Consider the following 23,151-nt stretch of genomic DNA (forward strand, 5'->3'; position numbering starts at 1 on the left):
CAACTTGTCTGGTTACAACTACATGTCTGTTCGTCCACCCATTGTAAAGCGCTGCGGAATTTGACTGTACTCTATAAATATAATAATAATAATAATAATAATAATAATTAATCTGAATTTTATGTGATGGATCAGAACACAATAGTCTAAGTTGGTGAAGTGAAATGAGAAAAATATATACATAAAACTATTTTTTGAAATAAAAAACAGAAAATTGTCATGTGCATTTGTATTCACCCACTTTGTTATGAAGCCCATAAAAAGCTCTGGTGCAACCAATTACCTTCGCAAGTCACATAATTAGTGAAACGATGTCCACCTGTGTGCAATCTAAGTGTCACATGATCTGTCATTACATATACACACCTTTTTTGAAAGGCACGAGAGGCTGCAACACCTAAGCAAGAGGCACCACTAACCAAACACTGCCATGAAGACCAAGGAACTCTCCAAACAAGTAAAGGACAATGTTGTTGAGAAGTACAAGTCATGGTTAGGTTAATTAAAAATATCCAAATCTTTGATGATCCCCAGCAGTACCATCAAATCTATCATAACCAAATGGAAAGAACATGGCACAACAGCAAACCTGCCAAGAGACGGCCGCCCACCAAAACTCACAGACCGGAAAAGGAGGGCATTAATCAGAGAGGCAGCACCGAGACCTAAGGTAACCCTGGAGGAGCTGTAGAGTTCCATAGCAGAGACTGGAGTATCTGTACATAGGACGACAATAAGCCGTACCCTCCATAGAATTGGGCTTTATGGCAAAGTGGCCAGAAGAAAGCCAATACTTTCAGCAAAAAACAAAATGGCACATTTTGAGTTTGCGAAAAGGCATGTGGGAGACTCCCAAAATGTATGGAGGAAAGTGTTCTGGTCTGAGGAAACTAAAATCAAACCTTTTGGCCATCAAAGAAAATGTTATGTCTGGTGCAAACCCAACACATCACATCACATCACCCAAAGAACACCATCCCCACAGTGAAACATGGTGGTGGCAGCATCATGCTGTGGGGATGTTTTTCAGCAGCCAGGACTGGGAAACTGGTCAGAGTTGAGGGAACGATGGATGGTGCTAAATACAGGGATTTTCTTGAGCAAAACCTGTACCACTCTGTGTGTGATTTGAGGCTAGGACAGAGGTTCACCTTCCAGCAGGACAATGACTCCAAACACACTGCTAAAGCAACACTTGAGTGGTTTAAGGGGAAACATGTAAATGTGTTGGAATGGCTTAGTTAAAGCCCAGGCCTCAATCTAATCGAGACATAGTCTATGTGGTGAGACTTAAAGATTGCTGTTCACAAGCGCAAACCATCCAACTTGAAGGAGCTGGAGCAGTTTTGCAAGGAGGCATGGGCAAATATCCCAGTGGTAAGATGTGGCAAGCTCATAGAGACTTATCCAAAGTAACTTGGAGCTGTGATTGCCGCAAAAGGTGGCTCTACAAGTATTGACTTTACGGGGGTGAATAGTTATGCACATTGACTTTTTCTGTTATTTTGTCCTATTTGTTGTTTGCTTCACAATAAAAAAAATTAAAAAATCTTCAACGTTGTGGGCATGTTCTGTAAATTAAATGATGCAAATCATCAAACAATCCATGTTAATTCCACGTTGTGAGGCAACAAAACACGAAAAATGCCAAGGGGGGTGAATACTTTTGCAAGGCACTGTATGCAGTCCACAAGTCTATTATGGAGTCTTTCTCAGCACTATCAATTACATGCATATGTCCTGCTACCATCAGTTGGTATATTTTATGTTCACAGAGGGAAACTGTCTTTCTTTAATTTTAAAGATAGATAGAAGCCTAGATGCAGTTGAGTTGTTAGGTAATAGGGATGTTGAATTCATCGAGGATGAGGGAAGGAATGTGAGAAGAGAGAAATTTGAGGAAGCCAAGAATAAAATTTGCAGAGGAAGAGTAAAGGAGAGTCGGGAGGGTATTGGTAACAGTAACACAGGCTGAGAGAAGATTAAAGAGATGACTGAAGTGAACTTCAAAAGATGAAAAGGAAAGAGATGACTAAGGGGGGTAAAGGTTGGAAAGAACATTGAATAAAGGAATGAGCATTGAATGAGGGAATGGGAAAAGTGTAATCCACCATAAGATAGGGAGGCAGGAGTAACAGTGTCTGAGGGAGAAAGCCAAGTTTCAGTTAGTGCTAAGAGGTTTAAGAAGCTGTATGTAAGGAGATGTGAAATGAGATGTGAATGACAGTAGACTTTTTGATATTACAGATTGAGATTGCATTCCAAAGGGCACAGTGGAAGGAATGTTATAAGGTTGAGTGACAGGGTATATATATAACATATTTTAAGTTGTTCTGGTGGAGCTGTGAGTAGGGTGGGAAGCATAGGGGTCAGGGTTAGGAGACATCTCCAGCTGCTTAAAGCAAAGGGATGGCCAGAGAAAGAAGGTGGGAATGGAACTTAAATATATGTGTGGGACTTTTAGTTTTAGAAGTGGGAGGACAAGCAGATGTGTGAAAGAATAACATGGGATGAAACAAGGGATGAAGGCAGTATAAAAATAGATTGAGTTACATGCAGATTGAGTTACATGGAGATGGTGGGTGGAAGAAAAGGTGAATGTTTTGAAAAACAGACAAAAATGAAAAGGAAAGTGTAAGAATGAGAACATTAGATAATTAGCTTTATAAAGGGAAAGAAGTGTCAGGTAGTGTGGCAGTTTAACAGCAAGGTAGGAATAGTTGTCTGCACAAAGGAGCTAGCAGCTGATGAACATGACTGACTTATTATGATATATATATATATTATACACAGGACCTAGGGGTAGGTGATGGGAGGCAAGAGAGTGTGTTGTTGCCAGAATTGTTTGCAAGAGTTGCAAGAGACTGCAAGAGATTAAAAGGTGAAATAGGTGCAATTTGGCCCATACCGTTTACAAGGAACAGGTAAAAGCCTGATGACACTAGGGGTGAAATATTCTATCTGTAAGCATATGACATATAATTCTAGTACAACATTTAAAAAAAAAAAAATTAAAACAGAAGAAATATCAATTGGACAAAAGGGAACACAGCAGATGTAGGTGGGGTGATGAGTAGATGAAGTATCCCAGGTGTACTTTGTAACTCTTACGGTAAGGCAGTCTGTAAAATGCTTATGTGCTGTAGTCTTGATGACTAAAGTTCTCAGGAGCCCTTCTGAGAGTGTGTTGTTGCCAGGTTTGTCTGCAAGCGACTGAGGCTTGCAGTTCTTAGTCAATCAAACTTAAACAAAAATGAACACAAAACAAATGCACACAGTCTAGACATGAAATGATGTGTACTTTAAAAGATATGAATAATTGTGTACCCACCATGAGACAAGTAGTGTGCCCGGGTCACAGACAGTCACTACGACATATATAAATGCTTTCAACTTTTTACAGGTGATCGTAAAAATAAAAGAAGAATTAGAACGACATTCACCATTGATCAGCTGAACGAGTTGGAAAGAATATTTCAAGTAACACATTACCCAGACGTGCAGACACGAGACCAGTTGGCGGCAAAAATCAAACTCCCCGAAACACGTGTGCAGGTATGTCTACAAACTGTAATAAATAATTACCGGTAGCTATTAAAGTAACATCATATGTGCACATATGTCGTTTGCATATGCATCATTTTAAACTTGCATTTCCTGGCAATAAATGACATTCAATATTTTTCGGTTCTCTCAATAAATATATAGATTAAATAAAAAGCATTCTACAAATTTTGTTACAATAATGAGCATTTTATGCCACTGGTTTTGCAATGTAGCAATCATGCAATGGGTGACTTATAATGTGACATATTTGAGAATAAAAATAGCTATTTACAAGTGTGATAATCTGTACTGTTTACAAACTGTCATAACTGTCATTCACAGAATAAGAATGATTTTGTAAAAAAAAACAAACAAAAAAAAAAAACATTCTCAATTATTTTAGGATATGCATAATAATAATAAAGATAGGAATAAACCATGCACTGTATGTTACGGAAAAAATATGAGACTTATGGAGATTTTTTATAAACACAGTATAATTAGGAATATTATTACTTTTAAATCAAACTATTTACCATGCTGTGTATTGCTTCATTAGATGTTAAATGGATTATTTCTACAATGGGAATTAAAATCATAGGGAATGCATTATACAAACTGGAATTATTACATTGTTTAAAATAAAATTGCATACCTCACAACATTTAAAATGAACAAAGATGTATACTTTCATTTTAGGGGGGGGTGAGTGGGGCGATGACAAGGGGCGGGGCTGTTCTGATACATTTTGGTGACTTTCTAATAACAATTTATACAAATAAAATATAATTTAGAGCAAGAACAATGTATTTTACACAGATTGATATCTGAACACATTTATTGTAGTTTAGTCGGGGAATTATTGCTGTGGGGTTCTGTTATACACTCAGACACATCAACAATATAGAGCTCCTACAAAAAAAGAGATTTAGGAGAGAAAAAAAGGACATAGGGATTTTGGTTCAAAGTAGGGACTGTCCCTCCCAAATAGGGACTATTGAGAGGTGTGAATTTGAGATAAAATTATTTGGATGATGTTATTATGGTTACTACTAGGACATCTGTCTATCTCTAGATTAAGTTATTTTGCAAGGAAGCTCTACTTATTAAAATAATATCTCAATGGAATGCCAGTGAGCCTAAAACAACTCAGACAAAAAAAAAAAAAAAGGAATACTTTTTATTAAGTTTTTTAAGGTTATTATTATTATTGGTATTTATATAGTGCCAACTTATTCAGCATCACTTTACAATATTACTTAAGAATTAATGAGACAATTACAACATTTTAGAAGAACAGGTAAATGAGGACCCTGCTCAAACAAGCTTACAATCTAGAGGAGTGAAGTATAAAGACACAATAGGAAGGGTATAGGGCAGGGGTAGGTACCTCAAGGTGTCTTTGCACGGCACTCAAGGCTGCTAGAGCCAAACAGGCTCTGGCCTATCAGGAGTCCCAGTGAAACTTCAGATATCTGATAATATGAAAAGGTGGTGAAGGACAATCCTCAATTTATGCATTGCAGCACGTAGGGGAAGTGATGACAGATAACTATCTCATATCACTTCCTCCCAGCACTTGTAAATGGGAATCCACATTGTAGTAGAGCAGCCTGCAGCTGCTGTTGCAGCTCCTGTCCTTGACCTGTACCTGGCCAACCTGGCCCCCACTGGAACCCAGGGAAGCCACCCACACTGCTAGATATACACAGAAATGCACAATAACCCTCCCCTCATACAAATAATACGAACAGCCCACAAACAAACATACACACAATCCGCACAAACGTAACCCGCTAACAATCCACATACATGCACACAACCCCACATGCAGCCTCTCACATGCAATACCCCAAACAGCCCCCACACATACACACACTACTAAACACACAATGTGACTTATCCATCCACACACACAATTCCACAAGCAGCCCCCATACACAGCCCACATTCATATGTATCATACACGATACCACAAACTACTCCTGAACATATAAAATATAATAGCTCATATATGCAAAAATATAAAGATACAAAGCAATTACAGTATAAATAACAAGCAGAAAACGGCAGCATACAAACTTCAATTTAAAAAAGAATAGGACCGGCACACTACCGGACATCACAATTCTATATCGGCACAGTGCTGCTAAAAGGTTGCCTGGTATAGGGACTACAAACAACAAGGTAGAAAAGTAGCAGAACTGGTAGGTGAGAGGTTGCAACATATCCATACGAAATTGTGTCATATTTAGACAGAGATAACTGGTATATCCTGGCAGATCAGGGGCAGAGCCAGCACAAGCTAAACACAGCCCTGTCCAATCTGCATTTCCTCATAGAAATGCATTGAAGCAATGAATCTCTATGAGGAAAGTTCAGTGTCTTCATGCAGAGGGTGAAGATACTGAATGCCAGTGCTGCACACTGTGTAGCACTGCCCTAGGAAGCACATCTAGTAGCCATCTGAGGAGTGGCCAGCAGAGATAACCCTAGGCTGTAATGTCAACACTGCATTGTCTCTAAAAGCACAGTATTTACGCAAGAAAGCCTGAAGGGAATGATTATACTCACCAGAACAAATACAAATGTTACCGCTCACTGAGGAGGTCCAAAGAAGGCCTGGGGTTGCTGTACCTCTCTTGCAGAGAGAATTTGCCATCATTTCGATCTGGACTGCCTTTATGGGTGGGATCGTCGAATATGTAAATATTCTAATATCCTACCCAGCCCACACTCTTTTCAGAGAAAATGCAGCGTTTACATTACAGCCTAGTGAAAACTCCAGTGACCACTCCTCGGATGGCTGCTAGAGGTGCTTCCTGAGGCAGTGCTGCACAGTGAGAAGCACTGCCATTCAGTATCTCCACCCTCTGCATGCAGACACTGAACTTTCCTCATAGAGATGCCTTGATTCAATTAATCTCTATGAGGAGATGCTGATTGGCCAGGGCTGTGTTTGACTTGTGTTGGCTCTGCCCCTGATCTGCCTTCTTGACAGTCTCAGCCAATCCTATGGAGAAGCATTGAAATTGTCTCAGACTTCTGATGATGTCAGCAGACAGCAGGCATGTCAGAAGCAGACAGGGACAGAGCCAGCAGTTGCAGACTTGAATACAAGTAAGATTTTACTATATTTAGGGAGGCAAGATGGGGCCAGGGAGGTCTAGATGGTGGTTTTAACACTATATGGTCAGGAATACATGTTTGTGTATTTGACCCTATAGTGTTCCTAATATTAATATTGCCATTTTGATTTTGTGTTATTGGTGATATTGTATTTTTGTAATATTGTATTTTTGTGAATGTGGGCTGTTATACTGTATATGTTCATGATTAGTTTGTGCTATTGTGTATGATACCTATGCATCTGGGCTCTGTATAGGGGCTGCTTGTGGAATTGTGTGTTTGGATGATATGTCACATTGTGTGTTTGGTGGTGTGCTTATGTATGGGGCTGCTTATGGTACTGCATGTATTGTGGGGTTGTGTGGATTGTCAGTAGTGTTGTGTTTGTGGACACTGTGTGTGTGTCTGTTTGTGTTTAGGCCGTTTGTATTATTTGTGTGAGGGGGAGCTTCTTCCAGCTTTGTGTATATCTAGCAGAATTCATGGCTTCCGTGGGGTCCAGTGGGGACCAGGCTGGCCAGGTACAGGTCAAGGGCAGGAGCTGCTATAGCTGCTGCAGGCTGCTTTATTCCAGTTCTGCAATGTGTGAAATTAGAATTGTCTCTCACCACCTGCAATCTCCAATCAGCGCTCAGTTTGCTCTAGCTCTAGCAGTTATCTGAATTCCCACTGAGACTCCTGATAGGCCACAGCCTGTTTGGTTCTGGCAGCCTTGAGGGCTGTGTAACGTGCCATAGGTTGCTGATCACTTATCTAGTTATTAGTACCCTTAAAAGGACACTATAGTCACCAGCACAACTACAGCTTATTGAATTTGTTCTGGTGAGTAGAATCATTACCTTCAGGCTTTTTGCTGTAAACACTGTCTCTTCAGAGAAAATGCAGTGTTTACATTACAGCCTAGTGATAACTTCACTGGCCACTCCTCAGATAGCTGTTAGAGATCCTTCCTGGGTCATGACTGCCTAAAATGCATCCAAACATTCAGTATCTCCTCCCTCTGCATGCAGACACTGAACTTTCCTCATAGAGATTCATTGATTCAATTCATCTCTATGAGGAGATGCTGATTGGCCAGGGCTGTGTTTGAATCATGCTGGCTCTGACCCTGATCTGCCTCTTTGTCAGCCTCAGCCAATCCTATGGGGAAGCACTGTGGTTGGGTCAGGCTACCACTTCTGATGATGTCAGCAACTGTTTGTTTTACTGAGGCAAACAGCATGCAGAGTTACAGCTTCAGGCTTGAATACAGTAAGATTTTGCTATATTTATAGAGGCATGAGGGGCTCAGGGGGGTTAGATGGTGGTTTAAACACTATAGGGTCAGGAATACATGTTTGTGCTCCTGACCCTATAGTGATCCTTTAAATATTTATATGATATTTTCAAGTATTATTCCTGCAGCAGGTTCAGTAGTGGTTCATTAACAAGGTTTTAGCCAGTGCCAACTACAACATTTTAACAGAGATGAAGAGAGTACATGAAAATATCAAATCACTTTTCCCTGCAATTATTATTATTATTATTATGTTATTTATATAGCGCCATCAAATTCCGCAGCGCTTTACAATGGGTGGACGAACAGATGTGTAGTTGTAACCAGACAAGTTGGACACACAGAAACAGAGGGGTTGAGGGCCCTGCTCAATGAGCTTACATGCTAGAGGGAGTGGGGTAAAATGACACAAAAAGGTAAGGATAGTATTAGACTAATGACAGTAATAGAGGACCACAAGCCTATTTCTGATGTACAGAAGGATGTCACAGACCACTACCATTTCCAAGTTGCAGAAGAGAGCCATAATCGTATTCATAATTATAGAATAGTGCCAGATTTCTTCATTTAAAAGAAGTTGCTGAGAACTTCAGAGAACTGTAGAACCTTCATTCACAAGTGAAGGAGAGCAAGAAAACCCTTTTATTTATTCAGATAATTAAAGTATTCTAGGAGAACTATGACAGTTAGAATATTTTTTTCTCTTGAATAAGAATAAAACACTACTCTTAGCTTGCTGCTATTTTCATGTAAAATTTTAATTCCACATTCCACAGCGAGGGGATGTATTTGGCCACACCTCCAGTGCTCCCTTCTTAAATATAAAATAATAAAACATATTAAAAAGTCAATAAATAAGTTGCTAGGATGATTTTTATCCATGAATCAATTCATGTTTTTTGTTTTTTTTTTAATTCGAGTAATTCGGTTATTTGGAACAATTCACTCAAAATTCAAATGAATGTGCATTCAGACAAAAACAAACAAACAAGTTTGCTGAAAATGAACATGTGCACAGTTTTGCTTTGCAGGGTTTTATCTGTGTGGAATGTCATAACGTGTGAATACAGTGTTCTATCTATGTGGAGTGTCATCACGTGTGAATACAGTGTTCTGTCTGTGTGGAGTGTTATCACATGTAAATACAGTGCTCTATCTGTGTGGAATGTTATCACGTGTGAATACAGTGTTCTATCTGTGTGGATTTCCATCAGGTGTGAATAAAGTGTTCTATCTGTGTGGAGTGTCATCACGTGTGAATAGAGTGTTTTATTTTTGTGTGGAGTGCCAGCTTGCGCAAATACAGGACTCTATTTGTGCGGAGTATCAGCATGTGCAAAAGCAGGGCTCTATCTGTGTGGAGTTCAGCATGTGTGAATTTCAAGGCTTTATCTGAATGGATTGTCAACATGTAGAAATGCAAGGCTCTGTGTGTGGAGTGTCAGCACGTGTGAATGCAGTGCTGTGTGGAGTGATTGGCAATCTACCAGTCAGTTTTTAGAGATTGACTGGTAGATCATGATTGATTGCTTTGATAGTTGGTCTTTAATTTCAGTGTTTTAGTTAGGTCATTTATTGCTGAGTAAGTCAGTGTGTAAGATAATGAAAACAAGTAAAACAGACTTCCTTATATGATGTACAGATAAGCATAGTATAAAATGCCCACGCCACACACTTTATCCCTCTCATGGCCTTACTCACAGACCCAGTGTGGTCGTTGGGTGTTGAGGTAATCAGTGTGTTAGATTGTTTCATCAAATGATCACTTTCATCATTTTTATACACGGAGTGTACTTAACAACATGTGCAAAGCTACTTGAATGAGAGTTTATATACAATGTAAAATAAATATTGTAAATTAACACACTTTGTTTTTGGCGCCAAAGAAAGGGCTCCGGATGGGGTATATACTGGACATATGGACATTACAGGAGACACACTTTGAGAAAGACCATTGGGTCCAAATGCGTTCGTGTTTTTATTGTTCTTAAATTGATATATTGATTTATTTTATATTATAATTTAATCAAATGCATTTTTAAACACTGAAAATACTCCGGACCTGCAAATTATTTTCCTGCTGATTCCTGGTACCAGTTGGGCATTTGCATCAAGGAGAGGAGTTGGTGTGCACTTTGAGTGACAATTGAATACGCTATTACAGTCAGAGCCTACTATATTTGGCTCTGGAGATTGTGAGTTGGCAATTCTTAAATCATTTTTGAAGAATATATAAATTATACAGTATTATGCTATGTGCTACTGTTTCTTAATTTACGTGGAGCATACAAACCACGAAAAAAGAGTGCAAATAAGTATTTATTTTGCTATCTCTCTTTGCTTTCACTTATATTTTAGAGCGCCCTCTATCTGTATTTTGTTTTGATATATCAAGAGTGTTTCTCTTGATTTTGTTTTATAGATTCAATGTCTCAGGAGGAAATAAGATTCTGAGACCTGTCAATTACTTGAAGCTAACTATATTTATATTACTTGTCAGTGTATCAACTACATAGCTAATCTTTCTATTTCTCCTCTCTTAAAAAACAAAAATAAGATTTGGTTTCAAAACCGTCGGGCGAAATGGAGAAAATATGAAAAACTTGGCAATTTTGGGGGCCTTCAGCACCTGACAACAGTAGACATGATTCCTGCTCCAAAACCAGACCCCATGGTAAGATACTGGGCATTAGATATGTCTTAACCTGGGTTGAGATATACCAGGGGTAGTCTATTGTAGTTCCTGCTAACTAGATTTTCTATAATTTAAAACAAACTCTTCCAAAGAACTATGGAATACATACAAGTCAAGAGGTTAACATATATACTTGAGATGACTGCCTAATATGGTGTTTGCTTAATATGATAGAAATAAAGAGAGGACAGCTTAATATGGTACAAGCAAAGAAGCAAATAAGCACAGCTACCCAGTCAAGGAGTGTTTGAACATTCTAATTTTGTCTGAACTGGTTTCTCATGTAGTTGAAGCAAAACCAGTTGGGGAGATGTTCTAAAGGTTAGAGTACATAAGCTTAGGACTATACCAGCCCACCATGAACCTAGGTCATTTTCCAGGTTAAATTATAACCTGGGTCAGGTGAAAAGCTTTTGTACAAATTGTAGCCGCTGAGGGCCACCTTTATACCATCATATGCTGGCAGCCCCAATGAGGAGAGATTGGGACAGGGAGAAGGAGACAAGTCCAGGTTCATTAGCAAGAAGTAGGGGACAGGCTGGAGACCTAGCATTACCCCAGGAAGGCATCTGGGCAGACTGCATTGCCCAGTGCATCGTGTTTGTGTGTATGGGACAGTGAATGTGTGTCTACAGAGTGTTTATGTCTATGTGAGTGTGTGTCTACATGGGTCAGTGAGTATGAGTGTGTGCATATGGGTCACTAAATGTGAGAGTATGTGTATGGATGTAACGTACATATTATTATATATACATAACAAATTATATAATACACATAAATAAAACACAGAGATCACTATATACAGGTCAAAGTTTCAATCCTACAATTTAGATTTTTTTCAAGTCTTGATAAATATCCAACTTGTAGGACTGAAATATCGACCAAACTGATTGAATAAAGTAATTTAAGATATTACTATCCCAGTAAATGCCCTTTTTTGTTCCTACATGTGAGCTACAGGAACATTATACATATAATGTAAACATTCCACTAAACATAGCTCATATTCCACACATGGTTATTCATCAAACTCCAAAATGTAGCTAATGAAAATCTGAAAGAAGTTATTTAGGGTAATATAACGGATTAAGAATTTAGATCTTCATAAGCAAAATTTCGGAGTATAGCAAATTATCACACCTGTGACCCATTCTTGTTAGTGTAGCCCTGGTGTCAAACTCCAAAACGTAATTGGATTATGATGTCATTGGCTAAATCGTTTTTATAAATGTAAATGTGTAAACAAGATTAATATAGTTTATAGTTTCAATGTTTTATTCAATGGTATATCCAGATAAATGACAGCTCCCCTTTAAGACTGTTTGGCCATCTATCTGTCCCTATTTTCATTGGGATGCTTTCCCAAATAAAAACAGCACAGCTTCCTGCAAATAAACTTCCTTCTATTCATGCCCTCTATTCCTTCTATTCCTGTGTCTGCAACTCTCTTATCCATCTTCTCTCTGCACAAACTAGTAAAACCTTTACTCATATTCAATGCTGTTACTCACGCCCAGTTACTCTTGCAGACAGTCCATTTAACTCACATATTTACACTGTAAAAGTAAAATAGAATTGCAACACAAAAAAAAAAAACAAAGTAAAATAGTTTGATGGAATAATAGAGTACATTTCCTCAAACGTGGTACTTTGCAGTCCTCTAAAAGACTTAAAATTAACCAATGGCTCTCTTTAAAGTTCAGTTGTTTTTATAATTAAAAGTTAGTAGCGTGCAGGTTGACCATGCATTAGCCCACAAAGAAATCCGCGGCATTCCGGCATCTTAGCCATTTACACTTCTTTCTAAAGTGCAAACAATAACCAGAAACGTACTTGCATTTTTTTCTGTATTTTGCCAGGGTTGACCAAAACAGTTAGTCAAGTAGACCACCAGCTCCAACTATACCCCATGATCCTGAGCACAGTTAGATAGTGTATAAAGCCAGGTAGTTCAGGTTCAGCAACAACTGGAGGACTACATATTGAGTGATTGTGGTACAGACCTAAATGTTTACTCAACCAATCTGAAACATCTTACTAGACATCTTTGTCCTGCTAAATTAATCATTCTTGCTTTAGATAATTCTCCTGCTGAATTAATTTGTCTTGCTTTCCCCACAACAGGATTTCACTTTGCAGCCAAGGAAGTCAACCAATATAGACTCACCTCTACGATATTACTCACCCTTTCAAGGTCGCTTGATACCAACCATAATAAATTTAAGGCCACCTCAGACACTGCATGTTCCTCTGCAGATGCCTCCTTACTATTTTCATTTTCCTCACAGTATAGAATACAGCAGTGCTTTAGCTACCCCAACATAATATAAATGAATACAAATGTTAACTTTTAACTTTCTTTTATATGGCCATACCTACCCTGATGGAACATACAATATCGCCTAGGGTTGGCTCAGCACAGTTTGCTTATAGATGGATTTAAATTGTGCACCAGATGGAAGCTGCATTTGATTAACAGAAGAAATATCTCTGAAATTACAACAAGAGTTTAATTGTTTCCCCCCAGAGGATGAGAATAGTTTGGTTGTCACATAGAGTCATTCATCTGTTGCTTAAAATTTGCAAAGAAACAATCAATGCCTCAGCCAAGAACATAAGAACAATTAAAATATCTCATCACTTATTTATGACGCAACTTATTCGCAGCTTAAAGTGGGAAAAGTAAGAGCAGATGTTTCTGACGTCCATTTAACTTGTATTCACGGGACCGCTTAAGAAGAGTAATCGGGTTGTTGGCTTTAAGAATTGATGTGACTTGATAGTGGAAAATGAAACTCAGAGCTTGTACATTGAATAGACAATTGTCTGGCAGTCTCACAAAATGCTTTCAAGAGACAAATTTCTGAGAAACACTAAACCAATGTGTGACACAAGGATCCCATCTGCCATTGCTTTTTTTGGACTTGAAAACTATTTCGGTATTATGTCTTGATGCTATGAGACTAAATTTGGCTTCACAACCCTCAAACGAATGGGACAGAGAATACAGTTTACTTAAAGTATTTTATTACAGGTACCCAAAATTGATCATTTTGTATTACTTGCATACATAAATAGAAACTGTAATGTATACAAGGTTTCGTTGAAATTAAAAGCAAACAGACAATATATATTGATAACCTTTATGCTGTAACATCATCAACAGTGTTGTATTAGCTGCAAAGCTCCTGTCCTATTCTGTTACAAATGCTAACATAATATTCTCCTCCCCTGTTATGTAGCCAGGATGCTGGAATTTATGACTATGAATATGTAAAAGAGCAGTATATGCAACAATATGGTCATAATTTGCAGTGAAGTGGAAAGTACCCTGAATGCACATCCATAAACTACATATCTAAGACGCTCACCTAAAGGAAGTTTGATGGTAAATCTATAAAAAAAAACAACAATATATATATATATATATATATATATATATATACCAATAGAGAAGATGACCTGCACCCTCGGATTCCAATAGGTAATTAAAAGTTATAAACTTTATTCATCCATCTTTAAAAATAGCTGCTCAACATTTCAGTCCATGTTTGGGACTTTCCTGAGGAAATTTACAACTGATTTACAACTTTTAATTACCTATTGGTGCTGGTCATCTTCTCTATTGGTATGTGTAATCCCAATACTTTGGAGCCAGTGTGCAAGGACATTGTGGATTATCGACAATTCGGCTCCTAATGGTCTTTTTCAAGATCAAACATATAGTGTAAATTGTGTCATTAAATAAGGAATTGTAAAAACTACCTTACCAATCCAGTGTGTGTGCAGCCCAATCTCCGAACCCAGAAGCACACAAGCGGGACAAGTGATCCACGTGATGTGCGTACATGTGTAATTGCATGGTTGCTGGTTGATGAATACAAACAAAAACAAAGATAAATCGTGTTTCTCCCAGTGCTGAGTAATATAAGAGTAAAAGAGAATAACTATGAAGAATACTCTACTATATATAAATCTATATATGCTCGGTAAATATTGAAGAGCCTAAGATGTGCACAATAAAAAAAACTGTGAAAAGTATCAAAATATCCAAGCGGTGTGTCTGTCAACGAAATCAATAGAGTGTATAAGGCTCAACAAAGTGGCAAGTGACAATTACATTTGTTTAATATACAATACATCTCACATTTTAGTATGATTAAATACATATTACAAAAATCTAGAGACCAATATTATTCTAGGATTATATATGGAAAAATTAGAATATTAGAAACGTGATAACATAGTATAGATTATATCATTTAACTATAAGGAAATCCATAATCACCTGAAGGCACAGGCTATATTCAAATGGCAGCTTACCATAGTCTTATTAAGTATAACAGCCAAGCCATTGCATAAGCCAGAACTTTTTTCTAAACAATATTTTGAAGGGCTATTTTACAAAGATATTTTATGAAAACATCTCATGAAAACACTTCCTTAAAAAAATCCTGTCTCTAAAAAGTCTCTAAAAAGTCTCCAAGAAAAATGTATCCTCATAAACTATTTTCCAAGATTATTCAAATCCATATATACCAACACTTATTAAAAGAAATATGGATTATGTAACATGTTCATTCAGGCCTTTTGCCTCAACAGTGTCTAGGTAGTCGATCCAATACGCTTCTCAATATGGTCTATCACAATAAAACGTAGAGTGGGCAATCTGTGGGAAGCTGACCGGAAATGTTTTGTGACTGGTTTCCTTCGGCCAGGTGTGGTTCGTAGCAAACTAAAAGGCATCTAAAAATAACAAAAAATAAATTAATTTACTACACAAGTTTCGGTCTGTTAAAATGCCAGCACTTTTTTTCTCACTAAAAACTGAAAAAAGTGTTTTACTTAGAGTAAACTTAGCTTGTTTAGAATGTTGTTCCTACTTTTCAGCCACAACTCCATAAATTGCCTACTGTTAGTGTGTAGCAGATGTTTACTGTGGTGGAACGTGCCATTCCTTTTGACTAATTTAACTTTTCGTCCATTCAGGAGTTATTATTCCAGAACCCACTTAGTTCGACTCCCGAACAAAGTGTCTTTATCAAGTCATACAAATGCGAATTAACTATGATATATAGGATAACAAACAATTAGAGATCCATTCAGTGTGCAATGTACAAATCATGTGTAAACAACAAATAAAGATACAATTAAGGGATTAATTATTTCTGTCCCACTTAGTACATCATTATTGTTGAAGGAGTTAAACCTTACAATATCCTATCAATGCTTATCAATATCCTAGATAGAACTCTAATTGTATATGTATATTTCTTTAAATACGCCATAATTTATTTTTAATTCTATGTTTTTTTTTTTAAATATAATTTATTAATAAAATTTTATGTTTTTTAGGGAAATATTTTTATTTGTAACATTATTCATTAATTTATTTATGGGTAAGTAAATTTGTATATACATTGAATAAAACATGTATATTTTATATACTATGCCAAAATAAAATGCAAAAAAATAAAAATCCAGATGAGCACAACATTTTAATTCAATAATTTATCTTAAACATGAATTAATTAATATATTGAGAGATCCTCAGAAAAGTTTTGATTATTTGCCGTTCACCCCCCCCCCCCCTCCCCCACACACACGCCCTTCTCCTTCTCTTTTTTCCCAATTCTTACATTTTGTCATCTTTCTCCTCTATCTCTTTTTTGCTACCCTTGAACTCAAGGGATTAATCTATGCTCAGGCTGGTCAGGATCAAAACAGGAAGGATGTGTCCATAGAGAATTTAGAAGAACCTTGTTTGATACAAGATGTTTTGTATTATGAGGTGCTTGACAAAAAAAATAAAAAATACCCGGTAGGCAGCATTAAGTAATGCACTGCCATAAGCAAATTGGTACTACATTCATGTTTTAGTAAAGCAGAATATTTTGATGTATATTTCAGAAAGAAGGCTTCTGAGTAATCCAGAATGTCATTTTTGCCCTGCTGTACATGCCGTGTGAAAAATAAAGAATTAAAAAAAAAAAATGTTTTGATTATAAAGTCATTAAATCCAGAGGGTAATATGTGGCTGACATTTTCTAATCTTCATCTGAAAAGAAAAACACAATCTAGTTTCATAGAACCATTTGTAACAATACTATATAATACATTGTACTCTAAATTTTAACTTTACCCCTTCAAATAAACAGAGAGAGATTCCACTCTCTGTTTAAACCAGGAACCCCTTCCGCTGCTTATTCAATACATTTCTTTACATTTTAAAAGATTTTCAAGGTCACCACCTTCACTAAATCGACTTCTAGGCAAAGCCTAAGTAATTCATTGGGGTTAGAAGAGCACTATTAAGTCATAAAGGTAAAGTCCTATCAGATGGCTTAGTGTAATAGTCAGAATACGAGGTCTGTCCAAAAAGTATCCATTCGTGTAATGTGAAAAATAGAGACATTCAAGATATATTTAAGATACAAGATTTAATAAAAATGTATTTATTTATTTATTTCTGGTATTTATAATGCGGCAACAAATTCCTCAGCACTGTACAATTAGTGGAGGACGTACAATATACACAGTCAAATACAAAAGGTAGAGAGGGCCCTGCCCGTAAGCTGATATCTAGCCATTGAAGCTCTGTAAGCAAAGTGCTTAGCTAGATTGCCTGTAAGCTTACAATCTAAAGGATACAGTGGGGATTTGAGACAAGAGGTAGAACAATGATGCCTCAGTCCCCTTCAAAGTAGGCACCTTCCACAGTTCAAAACACTCTAAAAAATCCTATGTTGGAATCGCCAACAGCTGCGTCATTGTATTCACCTGAATCTCATCGGTGGTCTGAAATGTCTTCCCCTCAATGGTGATTTAAGTTTTGGGAAAAGCTAGAAGTCACAGGTCACCAAATCTGGGCTGGAGGGTGGCTGAGTCAACTGGGTGATTTTATTTGTGCTGCACTCTTGCATAGTCCCTGAAAGCCTTCTGAATCATCTGAATAGCTTCTGCAAAGGAATGTTCAAGCTTAAAGCATTTCTTTATGCAGATTCGTTGGTCTACTCACTCAGTAATTTTGAATGCAATGGCCATACAGTACACATGCTCATGAAACATCATCAAGTGCCCCCAATGACTAGTACAGTGAAGTTGTCATTGTTTTCATGCATGCACATTCCAGTCCACTCTCCTTGGCTGAGAGGTTACATTGATGTCCACAAACCATTCTCTTTATAATAGTAATGGCTGGATACTATCATATACTCATATAACTGGTAGTCCTTAGTATAAACCTGGATGTCTAAAAATGGCAATCTATTAAAATCAAATGCCATTATAAATTTTATTGTAGTGTGCAAGTATAGTAAGAATCCAGCTGGAAATGGCTCAAATTGCTCTCACACTGCAAATATGTTGTCTATGTATCGATACATTGCGTATATACATATGTTTCTTCCAACATAGACATGACAATATTTGTGAATGTGGGTGCAAATCTACCCAAATCATTCCCCAATAATTTTTACTCAACACAATATTCAAAATATTCAGTCACATTGTTCATCATCCACACTGAACGTTTGCAAAGCTTCAAACATAGCGTGCAATCCATCCACATTAAAAAAGAGGTATATAAATGCACATCAATGGACACTGAAATAGCGTTGTGCATTTTCTTAAATGTATTGAGAAAATTTGTTGTATTAAATAAATATGATTTATTGCACCTTAGATATGGTTGGAAGAACCAATCCAGGAAAACTGATAATGGAGAAATGATAAAATCCATCCCAGCCACTATGGGCCTTCCCTAAGGATTATCCATAGATTTATATATTTTTTGTAAAATATACATAGTTGGAATTATTAGATTTTTTTCATAAAAAAAAAAAATATTCAGTTCTTTATCTATCATTTCTGTTACAAATGCCTTTCCATAACAATTTACTCCTTTAGATATTTATCCGGCAATTAATATGTATCCATGTTTGACAACAGATTAAAAACTTCCTCAACATCATCATCTATATTTATAATAACCAGTGTTTTGCTTACTAATGTGTCCCTAGTTTAAGCAACATTATGTTTTTGCCCAGACAACTTATTTGACTTAACCAAATTTTTTTGCTGTGCCAAGTGTAAAAACAAAAGATTTTTTTTTTTTAAGTATTTTTTGCACAATGTGAATGATATAATTGGACATTATAATGTTAAATTTCTATCTTTCACATTATATGGCAAATTTAAACTGCATTGATACACATTTGGCACTATGTATGTATGTTTATACAATATTTTATAGTTTGGCGTTTTATGGTTATGGCACTTTATTTTTTATGAATGTGCATAGTGGAATTTTATTTAGTGCAATAGATTATGGTTTTACCCTTATATTAGAATTAGTAAACAAATATTGGTAATGCCTTTTTAATGGGTTTCATTTGTCACATGTTGAGGCTAAAAATTAAACTGAGCTTAATGCATGTGATAGATAATCAGGAAGTGATTATAGCAGAAAACATGTAAAGTGACTTTTTGCACGTATTTGCACATGGAATAAAGAAATACTGCACTCATCTTTTTCTCCCCTCTGTGATTTGCTGTATAGTGCTTTCATTGTATTACCTTTGTGGCATATCTGGCTGACAGTGGAGTGGAGCGTACCTCCAGTGAAGAGTACTAGCAGTGGTGAGTTAGGCCCTGGGGAGTCAGCACAGCTAAACGGACAAGGGCACATGTATGAGTGTGGGGATGGTGCTAATGATTGGCTGTATGTGTTTAGGGGAGTGGTTATGAGTTTGTAGGAGGGCAGGGATCATCTTACCTCAGTGCCTTTTGGGATTCTGGCCAGCAAATAACTTCCCTCCCACCCACCATAATTCTATGTTTTGTTCTGTCACAGCTAGCGGGGAGCGTGTCTTTGCCAACAGGGTTGGGGAGCAGATGGAATGTCAGGAGATGGACAAGGTGGGTCTCAATGTCCCCTGCTCTGAAAGGTAAACTTTTAAGTTACTGAATTGGACGTGCCCACCGAGCTAAAAGCTGGCTGGTGGTAGAGCATTTAAGATGATGGGAGGAGGCGAGACACCAGTGGGTAAAGTTTTTGGTGCATAAGCACCTGACAAAGTTCGTTGGCAAGGACGGTTATTTAAGTTGAAGGCTGTAGGGCAATAAGTGTTAATTTATATGTCAATTATGGTATGCATATATATTTATGTGTTTGTTTATATTTGAATTAAAGGAAAAAGAATATAGTTCGGATGAGGCCTACAGTTGTAAGTTTAATAAATGCTGTGGCCTGTTTCATCCAATATTCGTTGTCTGTCGTTATTGGGGGGATAAGTGGGATATGCACCACATTCCCCGCTACGTACATACATGAGTAACTTTATCTTTTTGGCTGGTTAGAATAAAAAAAATGTTTTGTTCCTTGTGTAAGTGACAGGTAGGAGAGGTGTGGCTAGGACTGCATAAACATTTGCATGGATGTAAATTGCGGTCTTCGAACACTTTTCCTAAGTACAAGTTTTTACATCTACTGTAAATGTAAATTGTACTACTTCTCCTATCAGTGGACATGTATTTGACTGCAGTGTACCAAGAGTGTAATATGTACCCCCTTTTGTATTCTGTACACTCACCACACAAAATTAAAAGATTTATTAGAAAGATTAAGGATTAGTATGATTAACATTTTTAGATACTGCAACTAACAATTTAAATTACTCTAAGCCTCAGGCTAGCTTATCATAGCAGTGCTTGGAGGTATGAACAGGTGGAGTAGCTGAGGTTACTTACCCTTGTTGAAGATATGACATATACGGTTTATTATAGACTAGTAATGAGTACAAACTGGGCACACCATTATGGGAAAGGCATATTTAAACTGAGGATATGAAAAAGCCATGCTTTTCTTACACAATGCTTTGGGGACATTCAGTGCCAGGGTTCATACACAGATGACACGCAGCATGAACTTAACAGAATAAAAAGTAAGAAAGGAATAAAAACATTTGAGTTCTTTAAAACTAATTAGGACCATTCTGTCTGGTATATAAAACTCGTGGTTCCTCAGAGGGTGAGAGGTGGAAAAAGCAACAATGCTTTAATCACATACTGGCACTTGTTGAAAATAAATGTACAGCCTGGCTGTGGATAAATGACAGAAAGTTTTTCCATAACAAACAGAAGTGCAAAGCACATTGACCCCAGAAGGTAGAGATTGTGTTTGTCTTGTATATTGCATTGAATGCAGAATATTACTTTTTGGTTCTACGCTGCTGGGACCTGAGATTGAAGGTCACTGGCTTTATATTTAGACAATTTACTTGATAGGCAGGAATATTTTTAAATTAACCCTATGCAAGCTATTTGAAGTTACATGTAAAACTGGAACAGCGTTAAAATGTAGGAGGGTTTTGTCTTGTTTTTTTAATTTAGTTCTAAACAGAAATGCAAACATCCAACAAAAGACTGTGCTGTAATTCCCATAAGGCACGCTATGTAGTTGCATAGCAAAGAGTTTCATAAATCAGTTCTCAAGGATCACAATATATCTAGGACAGGGGCAGGCAAACTTCGGCACTCCAGATGTTGTGGACCAATTCTTCCAAAATGCACTTACAGCCATAATGCTGGTAAAGCAACGGGGCAGATGCAGTCCACAACATATGGAGTGCCAAAGGTTGGTTACCCTGATCTAGGATTTCTCGAGTTCTGATGAGTTTTCTAACTATACTTACATTGGGTTATTTATAGTGAGAGCCCAAAGACAATTCAAAGTGAAGTTCAAATTTAAGGTCAATATAGCCAAACTATATGTAACAAATAAGGACTGATTTGAAAACCACTAGGCAAAATCCCTATTATTTCTAGAAGAAGTTTGGAGCTTTACTAGGTATGAATATATTGATAGCTCCACCCCCAGTTTTCTCATGTTCAGCTCATACCCATACCCCACAACATTGGTGTCCTGAGAAGAGGATCACCAGTGCGAGACAGTAAATGAGGCAGGCTAGTGACACAATCTTTAGACATTATATTACATATTTATCTCCCATATGCCATAGCACCAAACACTGCAGCCCCTATTTCCCCATATGCTACTGCTTATACCCCCCATATACTACAGCTCTATCACCTCCACATACTACAGCCCCTACCATCCCCACATACTATAAACCCTATCTTTTCATCTACTACAGGCCCAATTTATCACACACTACATCCAAAATACACACACACATACACTACAGCCCCTTTCCCCACACGCAAACCATAATACATCTCCTGTCTCCCACACACATACTACAGTGCCTACACCACCAATCCACACTACAGCCCCATCTAAACACACGCACACCATACATCTCCTGTCTCCCACACACATACTACAGTGCCTACACCACCAATCCACACTACAGCCCCATCTAAACACACACACATCATACATCTCCGTCTCCCACACACATACTACAGTGCCTACACCACCTATCCACACTACAACCCCATCTAAACACACGCACACCATACATCTCCTGTCTCCCACACACATACTACAGTGCCTACACCACCAATCCACACTACAACCCCATCTAAACACATGCACACCATACATCTCCTGTCTCCCACACACATACTACAGTGCCTACACCACTAAGCCTCACTACAGCCACATCTAAACACACTAAAGCCCCTGTCAACACACACTGCACCACAAACAGCTCTTTCCACAGACACACTGCACTGTAAACTATATCACCGGCAAGCTCACTTTAATGCAGCAGGGGCAGAGCAGGGTATGCAGTCTGCACCTCTTGTGGGTGCAGACCAAGTTGTCTGCTGCAGATAGTGTATATGGTAGCAGGTTACCATGACAATGCTCTGATACTTTTCTGGTAGCAGCCACAAGAAGAACCTGATCCCGCCCAAAAGTGCAGAGAAGGATCAGACCATCAGGGATCTGCATCTCCCCCCCTCTTCATGCTCCAAGATGAGCTAGAAAGAGAGGGTGAGGGAATGCACTTGTTTTTAAAGGTACATGCATCACTATGAGAAAACTACCCCATTCAAAGGTTTTAACTCTGAGTGAGACAGTTGCCTTACTTTACAGGCTGGAAAAAAGCAATATGTTTTCACATTTACCTGCTTCTTCTTTCTTTTGCTTTCTACGCCAACTCTGTGTGGGGAGTGGGGCAGGGGATACTGATCTAGCCTATCAGCTTCCTATCCCTAGGAATACTGGGCAAATGCAAGATCTCTTTACCATGTAACATCCTGACACTGAGAGAAGACAGGGAGTTTGATCAATGTGATCTGCACAGCAGTCTCTGGTGTCAGGTTTCTCTCTCCTGCAGCCGCTGCAGAGTAAAGCCCTGTGTGACAAATATTACCTTGGCCAGGAACATTGGGTTCTGGGGTTACTATTCATATGTGGGTTGGCCAGGGCAATCTCATGATAATTTGGACATATGGGGGCATGTTTGAGTTTGGATGGGGAACCATGGCAACTTCATGGGGAATTCCCTCTTCATGCTTCTCTGTACCTTCTTAT

General features: G+C 37.8%; 1 protein-coding gene across 1 annotated transcript in view; it reads left to right on the plus strand.

The window, feature by feature from the left end:
• ISX (intestine specific homeobox) overlaps positions 1-12,971 on the plus strand; it is a 30,032-nt gene extending 17,061 nt beyond the window's left edge. The window contains exons 4-6 of the mRNA XM_063446194.1: positions 3,404-3,555; positions 10,509-10,625; positions 12,771-12,971. Coding sequence (XP_063302264.1) covers positions 3,404-3,555; positions 10,509-10,625; positions 12,771-12,971 — 470 coding nt within the window. The remainder of the gene's footprint in view (positions 1-3,403; positions 3,556-10,508; positions 10,626-12,770) is intronic.
• The last annotated feature ends 10,180 nt before the right edge of the window (positions 12,972-23,151 follow it).

This window comes from Pelobates fuscus, chromosome 3 (assembly GCF_036172605.1).
Source record: "Pelobates fuscus isolate aPelFus1 chromosome 3, aPelFus1.pri, whole genome shotgun sequence".
NCBI lineage: Eukaryota > Metazoa > Chordata > Amphibia > Anura > Pelobatidae > Pelobates > Pelobates fuscus.